General features: G+C 40.3%; 1 protein-coding gene across 6 annotated transcripts in view; it reads right to left on the bottom strand.

The window, feature by feature from the left end:
• The window catches only part of DYNC1I1 (dynein cytoplasmic 1 intermediate chain 1), a 174,060-nt gene extending 170,950 nt beyond the window's left edge, over nucleotides 1–3,110 (bottom strand). For all 6 annotated transcript variants that reach the window (XM_008629916.2, XM_008629918.2, XM_008629917.2 and 3 more), the window contains exons 1-2: nucleotides 2,996–3,110; nucleotides 734–848 (exon numbers count right to left, since the gene is read on the bottom strand). In XM_008629916.2, the coding sequence (XP_008628138.1) occupies nucleotides 734–848; nucleotides 2,996–3,103 (223 nt within the window). In that variant the 5' untranslated portion in view covers nucleotides 3,104–3,110. The remainder of the gene's footprint in view (nucleotides 1–733; nucleotides 849–2,995) is intronic.
• Between the last annotated feature and the right edge of the window lie 13,902 nt (nucleotides 3,111–17,012).

The following is a 17,012-nucleotide window of genomic DNA, read 5'->3' as shown; positions in this document are numbered from 1 at the left end:
GGGAAGGGAAGGGAAGGGAAGGGAAGGGAAGGGAAGGGAAGGGAAGGGAAGGGAAGGGAAGGGAAGGAATTTCTTGCTTTAGGACCATTCAATAAATGAGGCAGATCTTCATCAAGGTAACCCATACTCAAATACTGTATGTATTTTTAAACTGAAGACTTTGGGTTCTAGAACTGAAAACATCAAAACCAAAAAAGAAGTCAAGCACATGAAACCAGAGCAAAAATCTACAATAGTGTCTGTTGATAACTGTTTTTCTATTTGTGATTTGTTTGGTTTTTTTTATTTTCCTTCTCCAGTTTTGCTTGATTTTAGAAGAAACTCAGTGGGAGTTCCCACATGACTATGCTCCTCCTTCCTTACAAATGCTTAATTTGAATTTTAGAAACAAAACTTGGGGCTAATGAAGTACAGCACTTATATTTTTGGGTCATCAGATAGATGGGAGAGAAGATAAAACAGTCCATCAGAAAAGAAATCACTGCTGGTATGCAAAATCAACCCGCATTAGGTTCATAAAAAATTCTTGAAGAAATGAAACAGATGTTTTTGGCAATGACAAGTACTCAAAATGCCATGAGCTTGTATATGTGAATGGTATGGCAGGCATTCAAACAGAAGAGTTCACTTCACTAATACAGCCAAAAACCAAAAAAGCCAAGCATGCTTTAGTAGAAAGAAAGCATTAGTTGTGGCAGAGTTGGATGCTTTACAGTGTGCTTCTCTTAAATACCTAGAGGTGGTTCTGGGGATATACCAATGCTCTGTAACAAAGCTTCTGTCTCTCTTCTTTTACGGTCTAGGTCAGAATCTTCCTGAGCTGGCTCCTTCTTCTGCTGTAGATCAGCCTGAGTTAAACCAGAAGAAAACAGAACAATTTGTTTCATACATAATCAGCTCTAGCAATTATTTCACATATAATCAGCTCGAGCAATTACATGTGTGGAAATATACTGCGCTACTGCTTAGGTACACTTTGAAATTCATTTTGATATGTTTAGGTAATCTATAACTTAGATAATTCATACTGTATATATCAGTAAAAGTATTTTACCCTAAATGGATGGTAAAACCAGTCTTTGCAAGGATATTTGCAAGATTTTTTACAGGACAATGATGGAAATTTTCTGCCTCTCACTCATTAAGCGCAACTTATTCAACTAACAAAAGCTGTCCATAGAGCAACAGGTATCGTTACCCTGAATAAAACTGGCCCCTTTCTCCAGGGATCAAGCATAAAATTTCACTGGATTTCAGTGATGTAGCTTAAGGTCCTACACTTGGTCCCAAGCACTTGTTGGGAAAAGAAATACTTTCTCATTGACTTCAACATCTAACAGGTGCAAAGGAAAGAACTAACATCTCTAAACTAGGACTTTGGCAGCCCTTGGCCCACTAAAGGTCCACAAGACCCTTCCCTCTCTGCTTATCTATCTCCACCTCCTTGGAGCTTCCACACATCAGCCTTCTCCCACTCTGACTTATGGGCATCTAAAACCAGTAGGTGCACCTACATTAGCCAGAATCCTGCAAAGAGGTTGTCCTTTCTGCTGAAAACAGAGTGAGGACTTGTATAGCTCCTCAGACTGGTGCTGATCTTGGTGCAGGCACCAAGAGAAAACCTGGAAATTCAGAAGCATCTCCACATTCTTCAGTTTGGATACAGCCAGGAAATACTGATTTTACAGTCAAGGTCCAGGCATATTCCCGTGCTCAGCTCTTCACATGAACCATCTCACAGTATGCAGGGTTGTGGACAGCTCTCCTGCACCAGTGTGACTGGCCAAGCACCTTTGTGAGTGTCAGCCTTCACTCCTGGACCCATGTGGCACCACAGCGCAGCCCATTTACACAGTTATGCACTGTAGCATTATCTGTAGAGATGGCTCTCGGGGCCAATGGAAAGTTCCAACCACCACAAGATCTCCACGAGGTATAAAGTCAGAGTCAGGGGACAAAGAAAAAGAACCTAAAAGCTCCCTCGAGCCACAGGCTTGGCCCCCTTTCCTCTAGTTCTTTAGTAACCAACACTGAAAGCATTACCATTTAAAGGTCTGCTTATGGAGGACTTCCCCAGTGACTCCAGGAGCCTCACTGGGGCATGTGCTGTAACTGCACAAATGTAGCTCAAATGAAAAGAGATTAAAAAGACAGACAAAACTGGAATGCTGATTTCTTGGATCACATCACATTTCCACGGTAATTCCATGAAATTCATGTACAATATTAAAGTGTCAGTTTAAAAGGAAACCAGTTATTAGTAAAGGATAACAGGTGCTTTAAACTATAGTAAGTGTTGACATTTGAAGGAAAGGAAGCATGATCACTTAATGCTTCTCTGACTTTGCATGAAAATGAATATCCACTCCCTGTCAATTCTCACCTCTATTCCACTAAGTGACTGAATAAAAAGAAGTACAAATCCCTTAATGAAAAACCTAATGCATATTGTCAAGGACAAATAAACTAATATGTCAATCAAACTTTAACAGAACTGAAAGATGCACCCATGCCAGAAGATGAAAATGCAATTGCAATTATATTTTACTTTACTGGAGAATAATAATTGTAAATCTGTTACCTTAGCTAGTAATCAAACTAGTCTTCAGAGTACAAAAATACATATTTAGATTGTAATGGCTTGAAAAAAACGTGAGTCCTCTTTCAGTCTTTTCCCACTCTCCGCTCCCTTTGCGTTGAAGGAGAGCCCAGCAAAAAGCATTGTGGCAAATCAATTTCTCTTTCTCCATACACATGTACATCATGTTGTCTAAACTGTTGTCATTTGACAGTGCCGTGGTTTTAAAAGCAACTCCCTCACCCCAACATTCTTGACTAAAAATAAGCTTTTTGACTTTAAGGTTAGTCTGACGTGGGTTTGAGGATCTCATTCCACATGACAGATACCTTGGGGCATACAACACTGAGATGTCAAAACCTCAGCAAGCCCCTTGTGCAAGCATGGGCTACCTAAAAGGGGGTTTTGCAAATTTACCTCTTTTTTCTTCCTTTCTTCCTCCTTCCGTTTCTTCTCTTCTCTTATCTGAGCCAAACGTTGTTTTTTGCGCTCAAGTTCTGCTTTTAAATCACTTTTGTCTGACATTTTGACTCTGCTGGAAACAAAAGCATGGAGATCAAGATGAAAATTGAATGATTTCCCTATTTACTGAAAAAAAGATAGCTAATTATATCAAAAGTAGGGCTTCTAAAATTGCAGCAAATATATTTCTATATAAACACTGGTCCTTGGACTATACTGACGCTGTAGAAAGCGGAGCATTTTCGTCGCAATTTTCATTTCAAGAAATTAGACCAGAGTATCACCAAATGTGGAATATATTTTCAGATTACCTCTACTAGAAAACTACCTTTGTGAAGCAAACCTATTGCTGTTCAAAATAATGCTTTAATGCTTTCAAAGTGAAGCTAAAGTCTTTTGATTTTCATGATCTTCAGCATCTCTGGCAGACTGTAGAACTCAGATCCACAAATATATTTCAAGTACCAGAATGAGATCTGCCCCAAACAGCCCCATATTTCTTAGACAAGTAATACTTTTACTTGCAAGAAATGGAAACGGGAGAGCTTTTGCTTCTGCAGGTGCCTTGCACGGCTGCCAGGCGGGATCCCCCGTTACACCAACACAGTCCCAGACAGACCATCAGCTCAGTCTCAGTACCTTTCACACATGCACTCCTCTGGCTCACCAAAGTATGAGCTATCCTGCACAGGAATCTCCTCCACCCTTTCCAGGGAAAGCTGGGCCATTCCCCCAGGTGGCTGCAGACAAGGAGCAAAATCACACAACCCAGCAAATCTAAGTTTGTCTTTAATGAAGCAGCACATTGCTTTTACAACAGTCATGTGCTCAGACCATCTTTCTATGAGGCAGGAGATATGCCTAACAATCCTGATTTCATGCCAACCACACAAACTGGGCAAAAACATTTCTTCAGAGATGCTGAAAGACCTCTTCCACCATTTAAACCCATTTTTCTTTAGGAGGGTGATGTGAAGCCACAAATACCCTTTGTCTTTTAAATCTCTGGCAGCCTAAGCTGATGTACACAAGCCTTGAAAATGAAAGGTAAGGAAATAAAAAGTCATACTATACAGATATAGATCCAGATCTTTAAAGAAGACAGGAATCCAATCTTTTTCTACAGTTTTAAAACCCCACCAGTGTTGCACGAATCCATAACTTAAATCACAGATTATTTATTGATTTTCTAACATATAACCATTACGAACTGTAATCTAACTGTATCAATACTGATTTTCTTATTAGGACTTTGTTTCAAAGACAGTTCTGACTAACGTAGCCATTCACGAAAAGAGTTAACTGTGTCTTTCCTGTTCACACATCACCGACCGTATCCACTGCTGCAGCTCAAAATCAATCAGATCAATGGCAGTGCCACGTATATGCAATGGAAGTCTGTTGTTCACTTGATGCATGGGAAATTTGAATGTCAACTCCCCGTTAATATAATGAGAACTCTACTCACATTACGGCCTGGGTGGGTGGATGACCAGAGAGTAAAATTACATGCTAAAAATTACATGGCACTTTCACACATCATGGATTTCTCTGCAGTCATCAGCTTCCTCCTCAAAATGATAAAGGAATAGTTAGCCTGTGACACAGAGGATATTGCCAAGAAAACATCACCTGCACATTAAGCACAATCTCAGCCCCAAATGCTTTGTTGTCTTTGCAAGCATTTTTCTTTTAGGAAAGAATAGAATAACATCTGGAATCAGACAAGGAAACCATTTAATGAAAAGGACAGGCATAAGAGCAGCTCAAACTCCAGCTCACACTGCCACAGATTCTGCACTTCAGCAGAGCTGCCCATGCTGGCAAGGCACCCTTTCAAGGCCAGGGTTCAATCCACCCTGGTTCAATCCACAGCAAATGGTATAGCTAGGAAGAACATTCAGCTGCCAAACAATGGGACCACTGGATACACTGGCTGCATGTGGAGGACCACCATTTCTTTATTCCTCCATCACTCTCATCCTATTCACAACAGTATTGCTATCAACTGGAGAAAATCAAAACTGTCAGAAAAAAATTGCATTTGATGTCAAGAGAATTAAGCAGTAGCACCTCAAACAACATTAATCTGTGTGATCAGTTGACGTCAGTGAACTATTTTTTAAATGAGAAATGCCCAGAGAAAAAAAAACATTTCAGTAGCAGTGCAGGTAGTGTTTTGCCTACCAATCTGTTCAGGATTTCTGTGTCTCTCTTAGATATGATTGAAATCCCATTTGAAGTCATTTTCCTAATCTGTTGCACACATTTGTATTCTGATTATGAAGTTACCCCTCAGAGTCCTCTGGACTAGATAGAGTTTTAGCACCCTTTTGGTTCTGCAGTTTGGCAACAGAGAGAGAGCTCCTGTTTCTATGCAAAAAATATGCAAATGCATTTTAAGGCTCCTGACAGAAACCCTGAGGGTTTGGCATCCCTTTCAAGCTGTTTGTCAGATATCAATGAATGGCTTTCTAAAAATTCATTCCCTTTATGTCAGGGAAGCTAACTAGCTTTTCCCCTGATTTGAACATCAATGGTTTAGTGCCTGGCCCCGTTTTTACAATGCTCCAGTCAGGGTGATCAAATCCTATTATAACTTTGCTCTATTTTTAACAAAATAGATTTACATACAATAAAGATGATGTATTAAATTCCCTTCAAAGAATGTTGCCAGAGCCCAGTTATATTTCATCCTGAATATATTATAGTCATGCCTGAGCCCCCCAGACAGCTTACCAACCTGCAGACTGGCTGTTTACAATTTTAGCACAAATTGAACACCAAGGGTATGTAAGCACCTTTCTCAGATGCCAGCAAGCTGGTACCAAGAAAGGAGGCAAGTGTACTTATCACTCTGCTTGGCATTAACCATGGAGTTAACACTGTTCATTACTGAGAGCAAATTTCTAATAAATGCCATTCTGAGTGCCAAAAGGCATGCTACACCAAGAGAGATAAAGGTAAACAGTAAAAAGGATTTACTTTAAACATTCTCTGTGGTGCAGACGACAGCCCAAGGCTTATGCAAGACCTAATCTCCAGCCTGGGAGAAGGCACTGGTCAGAGGGAATCACTGAGGAGCACATTTTGCACTGAAGCAATTAAATCCCTTGTGTAGGAGAAGGAACACACAGGAACAAACACACTGAACATTGAGTAAGTGTAGAAATAACTTTCATAGTAGGGCAACACCCTGGGGCTCCCCTCTTCAAGGGAGATGCATAATCTTAGATTCTAGATCAATTTTTATTTGTTTAGCCCAGTTTATTGTCATGGTTTTAAAAGGGGAGAGAGAGTCCTCCCACTGCAGAAGAGCTTTCCACACATGGTAGCATAGGTTCTTGTACCAGGACCTTGCACAGAGAGCACCTGCCTGAACTCCCAATACGCAGAGAAAACTCTCCTTTCTTTGTGATACTGAAGAAAGGAGCTGGTTCCTCATGGCATGACTTTTAATGAAACAGAGTGTTCTATTTCAAGATGTCAGTTTTCCCCATGTGCATTAAACATGCCTCAGAGACCCCTTTTAGTCTTGGAAATACAGTTGATTCCACTTACACATCAGAGCCAGCGTGATGGCAGCTACCCAGGCCTGTGCACAGGCAGTGCTGGCTTCTGGAGACTGCTTTCTGGGACATCACCATCTACTGGTTTGGCTCACAGCACCTTAGATGCTCACAGTGTACATGCAGAGCTATCCCTACCATCAGGATAGGTAAAATCTAGAGAGTCTGGGTATCCTAGGATGTGATTCCACTTTTCCTAAAGCAGACATTTAAAAGTAGCTAAGATTAAGCATGCCCCAAAGTCACCAGTTCCTCTCTAATGATGATAAAGGGCCCTGAGTGATCTACATTAAGTTCTAGAAATCTCCATTGTAAATGTCTCAGACAGGGTGAGAACAATCCTGTCCTTAACATGCTCCCAGAAGTTCCTTTTAGCTTCTCAGTGTACGAAACAAGATATTTGAAAGACAATTTACATTAATCTAAAAATAGTAATGATGTTTGCACAAACTTCTCTGCTGTACAGAACATATGCCAAACTACTCCACTAAGCTCATCCCACAGGTAGTAACATCTCACAACAATTTCATTTGTGGTAGCAGTAAGAATATAAACATGCAAACAACAGCATTTTATCCTCGACTGGACTAAAAGCCATGCAAGTACTTTAACAGGTACAGGCCAGTTTTACTACAGCTTTATAAGCAACAAGGTCTTTACCAGTGATCAATATCACAGCATTTGAGCAGATATTTTTTCAAAACATTTATATGAGCACTTAAGAGCAGAAACAGCCACAGGTATCTAAAAAGGTTTACTTGAATTTCAGTACCAATAAGTTGATACTTTTTAGAGTAACAAAATCAGAAGAACAGGTACAAAGAGTTGCAAGACATGTACATAGGTTGGATTAAATACAGGAAAAAGTAAGTCCAAAATGTCCAATGTATAAACAATAAAATAAAAAGACAATTACAACAGTGCACACTTTTTAAGTAGAAGAAGTAAACAATATATAAGATCTCCCTTTTCTTCAAGCCTTTTCTTTATATTTCCTAGAATAGCATCTCACCTGCACGCCTTCGCTAAGCTCATCTCAAAAGAAACCTCACTTTCCAACTCTAATAGGACATAAAAAAAGCCTACAAATTTTACTGCTTTTTTGGTGTTTGCGGGATTTTTACACACTGTTCGTTCAGTAGGCTGCACTAGAGTAGAAATTTTCCAGAAGGAGTAGAAATTTTGCCCTTCATGAGCCTTGAGGTCTTTCCTGGCTTGTGCCTTCCTGTGTTGTCCTTTTCGTTATTACCTCCATTGCACTTACCAAAGGGGTTCATTAAATACTGTTACATATGGCATTAGTCATCCTGGGTAACTAATTATAAATAATTGATTCATTAATATACTTCTTTAAAAAAATAGGCAGCATCCAATATTTAGAGATGCTGTACACGTATTTTTCATATGCCTTCTTAAATAGCCAGTTACTGGAGTCCAAAACTGCAAAACGTATTCGTGTGAAATGCACAGGATGTTCCCCAATAAAATATATTACTCAGTGATTTTGGTTTTAAAGAACAGGTTTATAGAGTGGGAGTACTATTACTGTTGAAACTCTCACATATGAAGTGTTCCACTGGAAAAAAATTTATTCATTTCTATCATGTATCATATTTATCTCTACTTGGTACAAATTAGCATCTTTCCTACAGTTAGGAATACTATGTATTTTTACAATAGAAAAAAATTCCCATGAGATCTACCTATGACTTCTACAACTGTAAAGTGTGCATGCACATTACGAAACCGTACAAAGCAGATAAATGTCTTTGGTCTGCAAGAAACCAGACGGAGTTGCTACCCTAGTATAAATGCATTCTAATACATTGCATTCATTTGAAAATAATGTTTGAAACACACTTCAAATGGGCAAAAGGGGCTAGAAGCATCTCAACAGCAATTTTTGCATAAATGAGTGCCTCTTTTCATCATGCATCAGAATTTGCACTTGACTTCCGTCAAATAACATAAATAATTTTGCTAAATGGGCACATCAATGTTTACGAGATCACAACAATGAGCAAATATTTGCAGCTGCAAAAACTTAGCATTTGCAGTATTTAAAGGAATCTCCTGTGTGTGATGAATTCAGGAAAACACTAAGTAAAACTGGAGAGACTAAGTATTTTTTCCATATAACCTTGAGGCAAAACAGTCAGGCTTTTTACACTGCATCTGTGTATTTATCTATAAATAAAAATGGTTGTCAAGTGTTACATTTCAGGGAATGTACCATTTTTATCCTTCAGCTTCTGAACATTTCTAACAGATGGGCAAAGGTCTTGTACTTTGTTCTGTAAAGGTTTACAAATCACAAGCACCCAGAGATTTGGTTCCGTGCTTCTTCCTGGTTGCTACGCAACAGGTCAGCACATCTCTAGCCTATTTATTTTAGTGCTGACAGGGTATAAGACATGTACCCACAACTGCTCTTACATCCCTTACAATCTATTACCATTTAATCTTTTCAGTCTTGTTCTTCCATAATGGCCCTACTACAAAATTAACTCAGTTTCAGCAGAATTGTAGGGCCCCCACAAAGCATCATGTGAGCAGAACTCTACTGCTGCCCATTCTTCCAGCACCAGGAGCAGTCAATGAAGCAACACCTTCTTGCCATCCCTTTCTCTCATGCCCCTTTATTCTCTTAAATTTACCATGGTCATTTCAATTCCAACAAACCTAGTGCCATGGAAGAGCCATCAAGGTTGAAGGGAAGAAGCTGCTGGCAACAACTCACTGGAGATGAGCAAGAAACACACAACATTACAGCAAGGAGTAGAATGAACTCGAGGACCACATACTAACATGTCACTCTAGCAAAACTGCCGCACATCTTGCACCAAACACACTCCCTTTATATTGAGTTCCACAAAACCAATTGCATGTATCACCTCAAAGAAAACTGAATTTTAAATAGGTCTTTTCAAGCGTCTTGGATTTTCTCTCAATAAGCTTTAATGAGCATAGTTATAACTGCACAGCAATCTCAGATGTGCTGCTGTGAGATGGTCCTCAATGCAGCAGCCAATACTGATTTGTACTTCCCAGGAATCTGACTCAGGAATTGTGCCCCAGTTACAAAGAGCAGATGTTTCGAACATAACAACCACTTGCATGCTCGACAAGTTTTAGATCTTGTAATATAGAAGCGATTCCTAAGCATTCTTGGTCACTTCCCGCTCTATCAGCTTCTGTCTCTGTTATCTTTTACGTTTGGGTGCAGTAACACGCAGCACTCCATACGTGGCTCTGTATGTGGCTGGGAATGGACACAGCGAAATTCCAAATTTTGTGACTCTACATTCACCACACATTAACTGGTCTTCCTCATTGCACTGTGTTATTTTCTGTGAATTTCCCACCTTGCTCCAGAGATGAACTGCAGGATGAACAGATCAAGAGCAGCCCTGCTGAGAAGGACTTGGGGATGCTGGCAGATGGGAGGCTGGACATGACCCAGAAATGTGCATTTACAACCCAAAAAGCCAAATGTGTCCTGGGCTGCACCAAAAGCAGTGTGGCCATCAAGGTCGGGGAGGGGATGCTCACTGTGCTCCAGTGAGACCCCACCTGGAGCACTGCATCCAGCTCTGGGGTCCCAGCACAGGAAAGGACATGGACCTGTTGAAGTAAGCCCAGAGGAGGCCACCAAGTTGATTAGAGAGATGGAGTACACCACCTGTGAGGAAAGGCTGAGAGATTTGGATTTGCTCAGCCTGGAAAAGAAAGGGCTTTGGGGTGACCTAATTACAGTTTGCCAGTACCTGAAAGGAGCCTACAAGAAAGAGGGAGAGACTTTTTACAAGAGCATGAAGTGACCGGACAAGGGGAAACGGATTCAAACTGAAAAAGAGTAGGTTTAGGTTGGATATGAGGAAAAAAAGCTTTCACTGTGATGGTGGTGAGGCACTGGAACACGTTGCCCAGAGAAGCTGTGGATGCACCATACCTGGAAGTGTTTAAGGGCCAGGCTGGATGGAGCTCTGAGTGAAAGGTGTCTCTATCCACTGAAGGGGGCTTTGAATTAGATGATCTCAAAGGTCCCTTTCAACCCCAGCTGTTCTATGATTCTGTGACCTAGCAGGCTAATTTAAAGATGTTTTCTGACAGTAAAAGGCAGCCAAATGCAAGCTGTAAATTGGTAAGATTTTAGAGATGGGTAACATGAGAGAGGTAACAATCTAAACCTCAAGCTGCAGGTCACTTATCTAGAAAAATAAGAGCCTTGTATTTTGATGTTTTTGATTTCACTTTCTTTTCTATGTATTTCTTATACAATGCTCAGATGTCAGTGATATCTGCTGCTATCATTGATATGACCACTTCTTCAAAACCTATATAAAATATCTTGTTCATCATAAAAGTACCAAAGTGCCTCCCAGGGTTAAATTTAATGACTTACTAAAACCTAACATAGAACTTTGCTTCAAGATGTCTACTAGTCTCTCCTGAAGTGGAACAAAGACTCATTTTCTCCATCCTGAAAATATTTCGGACATTAAAATATGTATTTTCATTCCATATGGGGGGTAAAACTAACCCCTCTGACTTTTCCACCCTCCTCCTGAGATAACCCTAGTGGTACATGGCCAGCAACGTGATACTTAAAGCCATTTACCCAAACATGAAAAATGCATGCTCTAGTGTCTGCTTCTTAACCCAGTTATGACAACTGCCAGAGAGACATCAAAGAACAAGCTATGCTGCCATCACACAGGTTTTGTTGGAAGACTTACCCAGATATCATTTCTTTCTTATAACAAAATACGCTTTGCTTTGCCGCTGATGTCTGTAAGGATGTAACTAGGTTAAAAACATTACACATTGAGTTCATTTCTGAAGTCAAGACAGCTAAAGATTTAAAAAGCAGGGAAGAGCGCTGGCTGTAAGAAATATACAGAAAGTTCTCAAAAAGTAGAATAAACAACACTACCACTCCCTCTGTACTTCCCAGGGCTTATCTGGCTATACTAACTAAGCAAGATGAATGCTCAGAGCCTGCCTTAGCCAATCATTCCTGTTGATCGACAGAAGAGAAAAAAGGTATGTCCAGGTAACAAGGCAAGATGATAAATGCAGATGTCTAATAGCATAATTTAAAGGACATCTGCAAAGAATTTGAATATGAGAGAGGACTAAGAACCAAGAAATTTATGTCTTCCATTTATCTTTTCTGTGGTTAAAGCACTCTCCCCAGATAGGAGAAACATGTTTGGGGGTTTGTTTGTTTGTTTGTTTGTGGTTTGTTTGGGGGTTTTTGGGGGGAGTTGGGAGTTTTTTTGTCTAGAGAAAACTGAAATCCACATTCCTAGAGTGACTGCTGGCTAATGGGTGAGAAGGACTGGAGGAATGGAGATTGCATTTTTAACCACTGAAGCTATTTTCTATTAATTTCTTTTCTGCAAGGATTCATTGGACCAGAAGAAGCAGATGCAAGAGAGCGAACATTAATCCCTAACAGAGGCCCCTGGGTTCTAGTCTTTGTTTCAGGGTTAGTTTATATTATAGGCAGCGACTGTTTAGTTTATAATACAATGCTGTATTTAAGTGTCTGGAGCCAAAGACTCCTCTTTCTGAGCATTTGAAGCAAGGTGCTGAAGAGTCCTTTCTCTTTCTCCCACATGCTCTGTTGCACCCAAAGAAACTTTAATACTTTAGACTTATGTGGAGCAGCTTCAGTGGGAAAGACTGGGAAGGCACCTACTGCAGAAGACACATAGGTTGCTGGTCAGAGCATGGATGAAGGCAAATATCTCTTTAAGCAAAGGCAAAAATTACCTGAGACTCCTTTTACTTCAGGTGAGTCCCATTAAAACCAGGGTCCACTAAAAGCAGGAGCAGATGCTGTCAGATGCAACTCGACATGGAGCACAGAATCTGGCAGATGGGCTCAAGGAATGTGAACTAGATGGAGCAGCCTTGGAGAGACAGGGAGAGGACACCTGGGCTGAGTCTGGGGGTTCAAGGGTAAGAACACACCAGAAAAGGGGAAAAAAGGAGAAAAAGTGAGTTTTAAGAGACTGCCTGTGTTTCAAGAGCTAGGTGACAGCCAAGCTGATTTTTGAGGACAGCAATTATAGTTTCTGTTTCCACACCATTTTGTGGGTTTAGATGCAGCTGACCTTCCCAGGCACTATAAGAACTTCCAGTTTGGGGAACTAAAGAATGCATCCCAGGTTTAAGATGTGGGCATGCTCTGGACTTCAAGCACAGCCTCCGACAAAGGCAAGGCTGACTGCACATGAGCTCTTCTCTCCCACACACGCACATATCTCTCAAATGCCCTGGCTTCCACTAAGAACAAGTCTGGCAAACGGGCTGACTTGAGAGCAAAAGCAAACAAGTGCCCAGCCTACATGGTGGGGCAATCACATCCCTGGAGCACACTGCAGGACTCCTCCAGAAGCAAGCCTCAGTGAATGGCCCACTCCACCAGGACCTTGGCTCCAGAATTCGAGAACAAGACATTAGTTCTAGACCACCAGCTCTCTTCAAATGTGGAATGCAATATAGGTAGTTTTGGAAAATACATCAACGTTTACTAGCGGCTGTCAAAATACATTTACTAGTGGCTGTGGGCCACTGAAGGTCCACAAGGCAATCAGAAAGGGTCCACGTCTGGTTTTCAGCCACATCAAACTGTTAAACTGCTTCCAACAGGTAGTCTTGAGGATTAAGAGTACAATGTAGTTTTAGAACTCTACAGATCATTGATGTATCACCAGAGAGAACCCAGGAGTAATTGGGTAATAGTTAATCATTTAGCAAAACTGGTCATTATGTGATAGGAGAAAGCACAGCCTTCTTATTGACATATATATATGTACACACTACCTCAAGAAAAATAACACAAAAATGGGAGGCCAACAACTTTAATCATACTTACTCCTGATTCATCCCTTGATTTGGTGAGATCAGAAACTTTCTGGGGAAAAAATTAAACTTAATTAAACTTTATTGAATGAACACTGAGGAAACATGATCTCCATTCAAAGATTTCAAAATCAATACTAGTAGTAACTAATATTACTGCTGCATTTTACTATAATTTTGTTCAAAAACACATATGCTTGTCCATGTGGAAGTCTAGAGTTTTCTACTTCCCTGTCCCCTGAGTTATTGATAAGTAAATAATAAAACCCAATAAGGGTTATGTACATGAAGGCTGCCCTAAAAGGTGTGGAGAGCACCAGTAGTAAGGCTGAAACATGGGGGGTTTTCCATCTTAGCCCCTTACAGAGAATATAATTTACTGTCACCTTTTGAGACCTATGCTTTAAACATATGGGAAAAATCCTAAAGCTCTTTAATTTATAATTATCAGACAAAGTACGGAATTTGCACAAGGTGTTTTTAATATATTTGCAGAGGCCCCTAAAGGCTGAGAAACTAGGCTTTCCTGCGTTTTCCTGCTATTCAACTTTCTGTGAAAAAGAAAATATTGTGGGAAATAAAGGGACAGTTTTCCCATGGGCTCTTTCAGTACAAAGAGAGAATGGCATCACCGTTTTTTTTCTTATTTTGTCTCCAGTACAATAGCCTCCTATCCCATCAGCACAATTTTTGTTGTATTATTATTACTACTGTGGAGACAGTGAAAGGCAAGAATACAACATTCACAGGCTTTGCCAAGTGCAGCAGATTATGTACGTGAATAGCTAACTGCACACTAGGGGGTATGATTTAGGTCAAATTTCTTGTTTCATTCCAAAAGGTTATAGATTTTTAAGCCATTCACTGTTCAATGCACCACACAGTTTACAGTCATAAGTGCATATAACCTGAACTATCTTTTCCCTGGTTTTTGCAGAAGTAATTTGTGTTCCTAGGCAATGAAGAAGTGGATAGTCTGTAACAAAGTGGTATAAGCGTGTGAAAAAGCTCTGTGAGCAATTACAGCTAAAACGGACAAAGAATTAATTCATTTAAGGGCGAGCTAAGATCTGAAATACTTCAGAATTATGATACAAACCACCTTCTGGTTCAGCAATTGCTCAACATGTAACTAGAAACAAACTGATGAAAGAAACAACAATGTCATATGACTTTGAATAGTGAGATTAACAAAAATGGCAAATCTTTTATATTACTTAAAGAGAAGATAAACATGTATTATGAAACAAGTCACATGAGTTTAGACAGTCCTCCAACTTTGTGCTGTGAGAATCTGAGAAGAAATTCTTTTAAAAGCTCAGTGTCAGTGGAACAGTCCTTAAACCAGGAATGACAGGTTCAAATATAAGAAAACATTAGAAACAGTCTGGGTTGGTTTGGGTTTTTTTCCTGTAACCCTGTTTTATTAAATATTTTAATTTCTGGAAATATACAATAGCAATAATTTGAAATGTCTTTGCCCCAATTACCAAGTGACCTGGTAACCACTCTGATCCTAACAGTGGTGGCCTAATGTGCAAAACATGAAACAAGGGCATGCCTTGAATAGTAGGGATTTAATACAGCTGTCCATGCCCTTTAAAAGCTAAGATCTCTGTTAATGGATACAAAACGGAAGGGCTGAATAGTTTAAGGCAAGGGAAATCCATATTTTCCCTGCATGTGGTCTAAGACCTGTAGTGACTAACTTTCAATACTAATACAGCATAGTTTCAGTACTAACATACCATAGCTTTTTCTGTCAAATTCAGCCTGAAAATATTAGAATCAAGGAAGGCTTGATATAAAGTGATATAAATAGATAAGAAATAAATACTCTGTTATACTTACTTATATTTAATCGTACTAGGCAGTTTTGTGTCTTTGCCTTGCTATAACTCCCCATTGTTTGAACACAAAACACACTGCATCTTTCTGCTGGGCTGAAGTGAAAAATTAGTAACTGAGGAGCAGGATTTGGAATTACTTGTACCACATCATAGATGGAAGGAGAAAACAAGGAACTAATATAATTTCTCTGCTAGGGAGAGAAAACAAAGGGGAGGGGAAGGGAAAGCCAGTGAGCAGGGAATGTGATGTTAAAACTATTGAGGAAAAGAGAAAAGGGTAAGTAAGCCTCAAAGAACGATAGCAAGAGGGAAAGGAAATGTGAAGAAAAGATACCACTGTAAACAAAATGTTATGTCTTGAAAAGATTCCCTCTGTAATTGTTTTCTGCAGAGCAGCAATAAATGGGCCTTCTCCTTTTATCAAATTATTCATGAATTATTCTAGGGCCAAGCAGGGACAGTCAGCCAGCACCTGGGGAACCCACAGGGTAGATCTGCACTGCTCCAGAAGGGCTCCCAGGAGGTCTGTTCCTCAGGTTGATGTAACTTGTCTCTCCAGATCAGGTAAGCTGCTTCACATGCATGGGAGCAGTATTAAATATAAAACATGTACTTTTACTCGTAAGACCCAAGAATCACAGGAGACATCTAGGCAGCTATTATTCATCAGGTAACACAAATATCTGCACACCAGTCAATGCAGCAGTCAGACAGGGACTCATACAAACTCTGTTAAGTCAGTGCAAAACTCTCATTTCCTTCAATAGCGTTTGGAGAAGTATCGTGGCTTTCAAACAGTGATGACAGCTGGCTTCTGCCATCACTCTAGAGGCTAGGTTCACCACCAGAGAAGTCAGAGAAAACTCCTATTACTGTCAGCACTGATAGGGCTAAGACCTCTGTCCTTAAACTTGAGCATGGAGTTACAGTGTGCTGCCCACAAAAAGCTTTAAGAAACTGTTACTCCTGCTCCATGCCTTCCCCATGCTGCACTGCACTCCCAGACACTCATCAGAATGCTTCTGCCTCAAAAGATACAACAAAAGGTGCTGAAGAAGCTCAGTAAAAAAGGAAGGGGTATAGTTTTAAGCTCAGGAGGAGTTGGTACATCACCTGTCACAGATGATCACTGTAAGACCTAGTGGCTCACACATTAGTCTGCTTCACAGCTTCATGCAGCTCCTCCCATCTGCCTGGAAGTAGCCATTTTCCCAGAAAAGTTGGCAAGATGATGCCACACAAAATGAACAGTATTGGGGGAGCAAGCTCATGTATACTGCCTTATTTTGAGTGCTTGTAAATGGCCAAGCAAACAACAGCTCCCAATGTCATCTCTCACAAAAAAGAGCTAGCAGGGTTTTAGATGGATTATTAGCAGGTAGCAAAAGGGACATATTGCATCGATCTGAGACGTAGACTGAGTCAGGGTCTCTTTGTTAAGCAGTATCATTCCTGCATTACCATTTCTGCCTGCTTACAAACAGCTGAGGGGAAGACCATCCGAGCCCTCATTTGGAAAGGAAGCCCCCATATGGACACATGAATGTGTGCTCACCTGCAGGATTTCCGTTCCTCTAATGAACAGAAATAAGCTGCACTGGCAAAAGCACAGTTTTACTAACACAAGTTGCATCTGTACTGAGGCCACTTTGCCAGCATATTCCATCAGTAGTTCAG

The sequence above is a fragment of the Corvus brachyrhynchos genome, unplaced genomic scaffold, assembly GCF_000691975.1.
Source record: "Corvus brachyrhynchos isolate BGI_N302 unplaced genomic scaffold, ASM69197v1 scaffold142, whole genome shotgun sequence".
NCBI classification, from domain to species: Eukaryota; Metazoa; Chordata; class Aves; order Passeriformes; family Corvidae; genus Corvus; species Corvus brachyrhynchos.
Note: the sequence above shows the minus strand (reverse complement) of the source record. Positions and strands in the feature narration are given on the sequence as shown.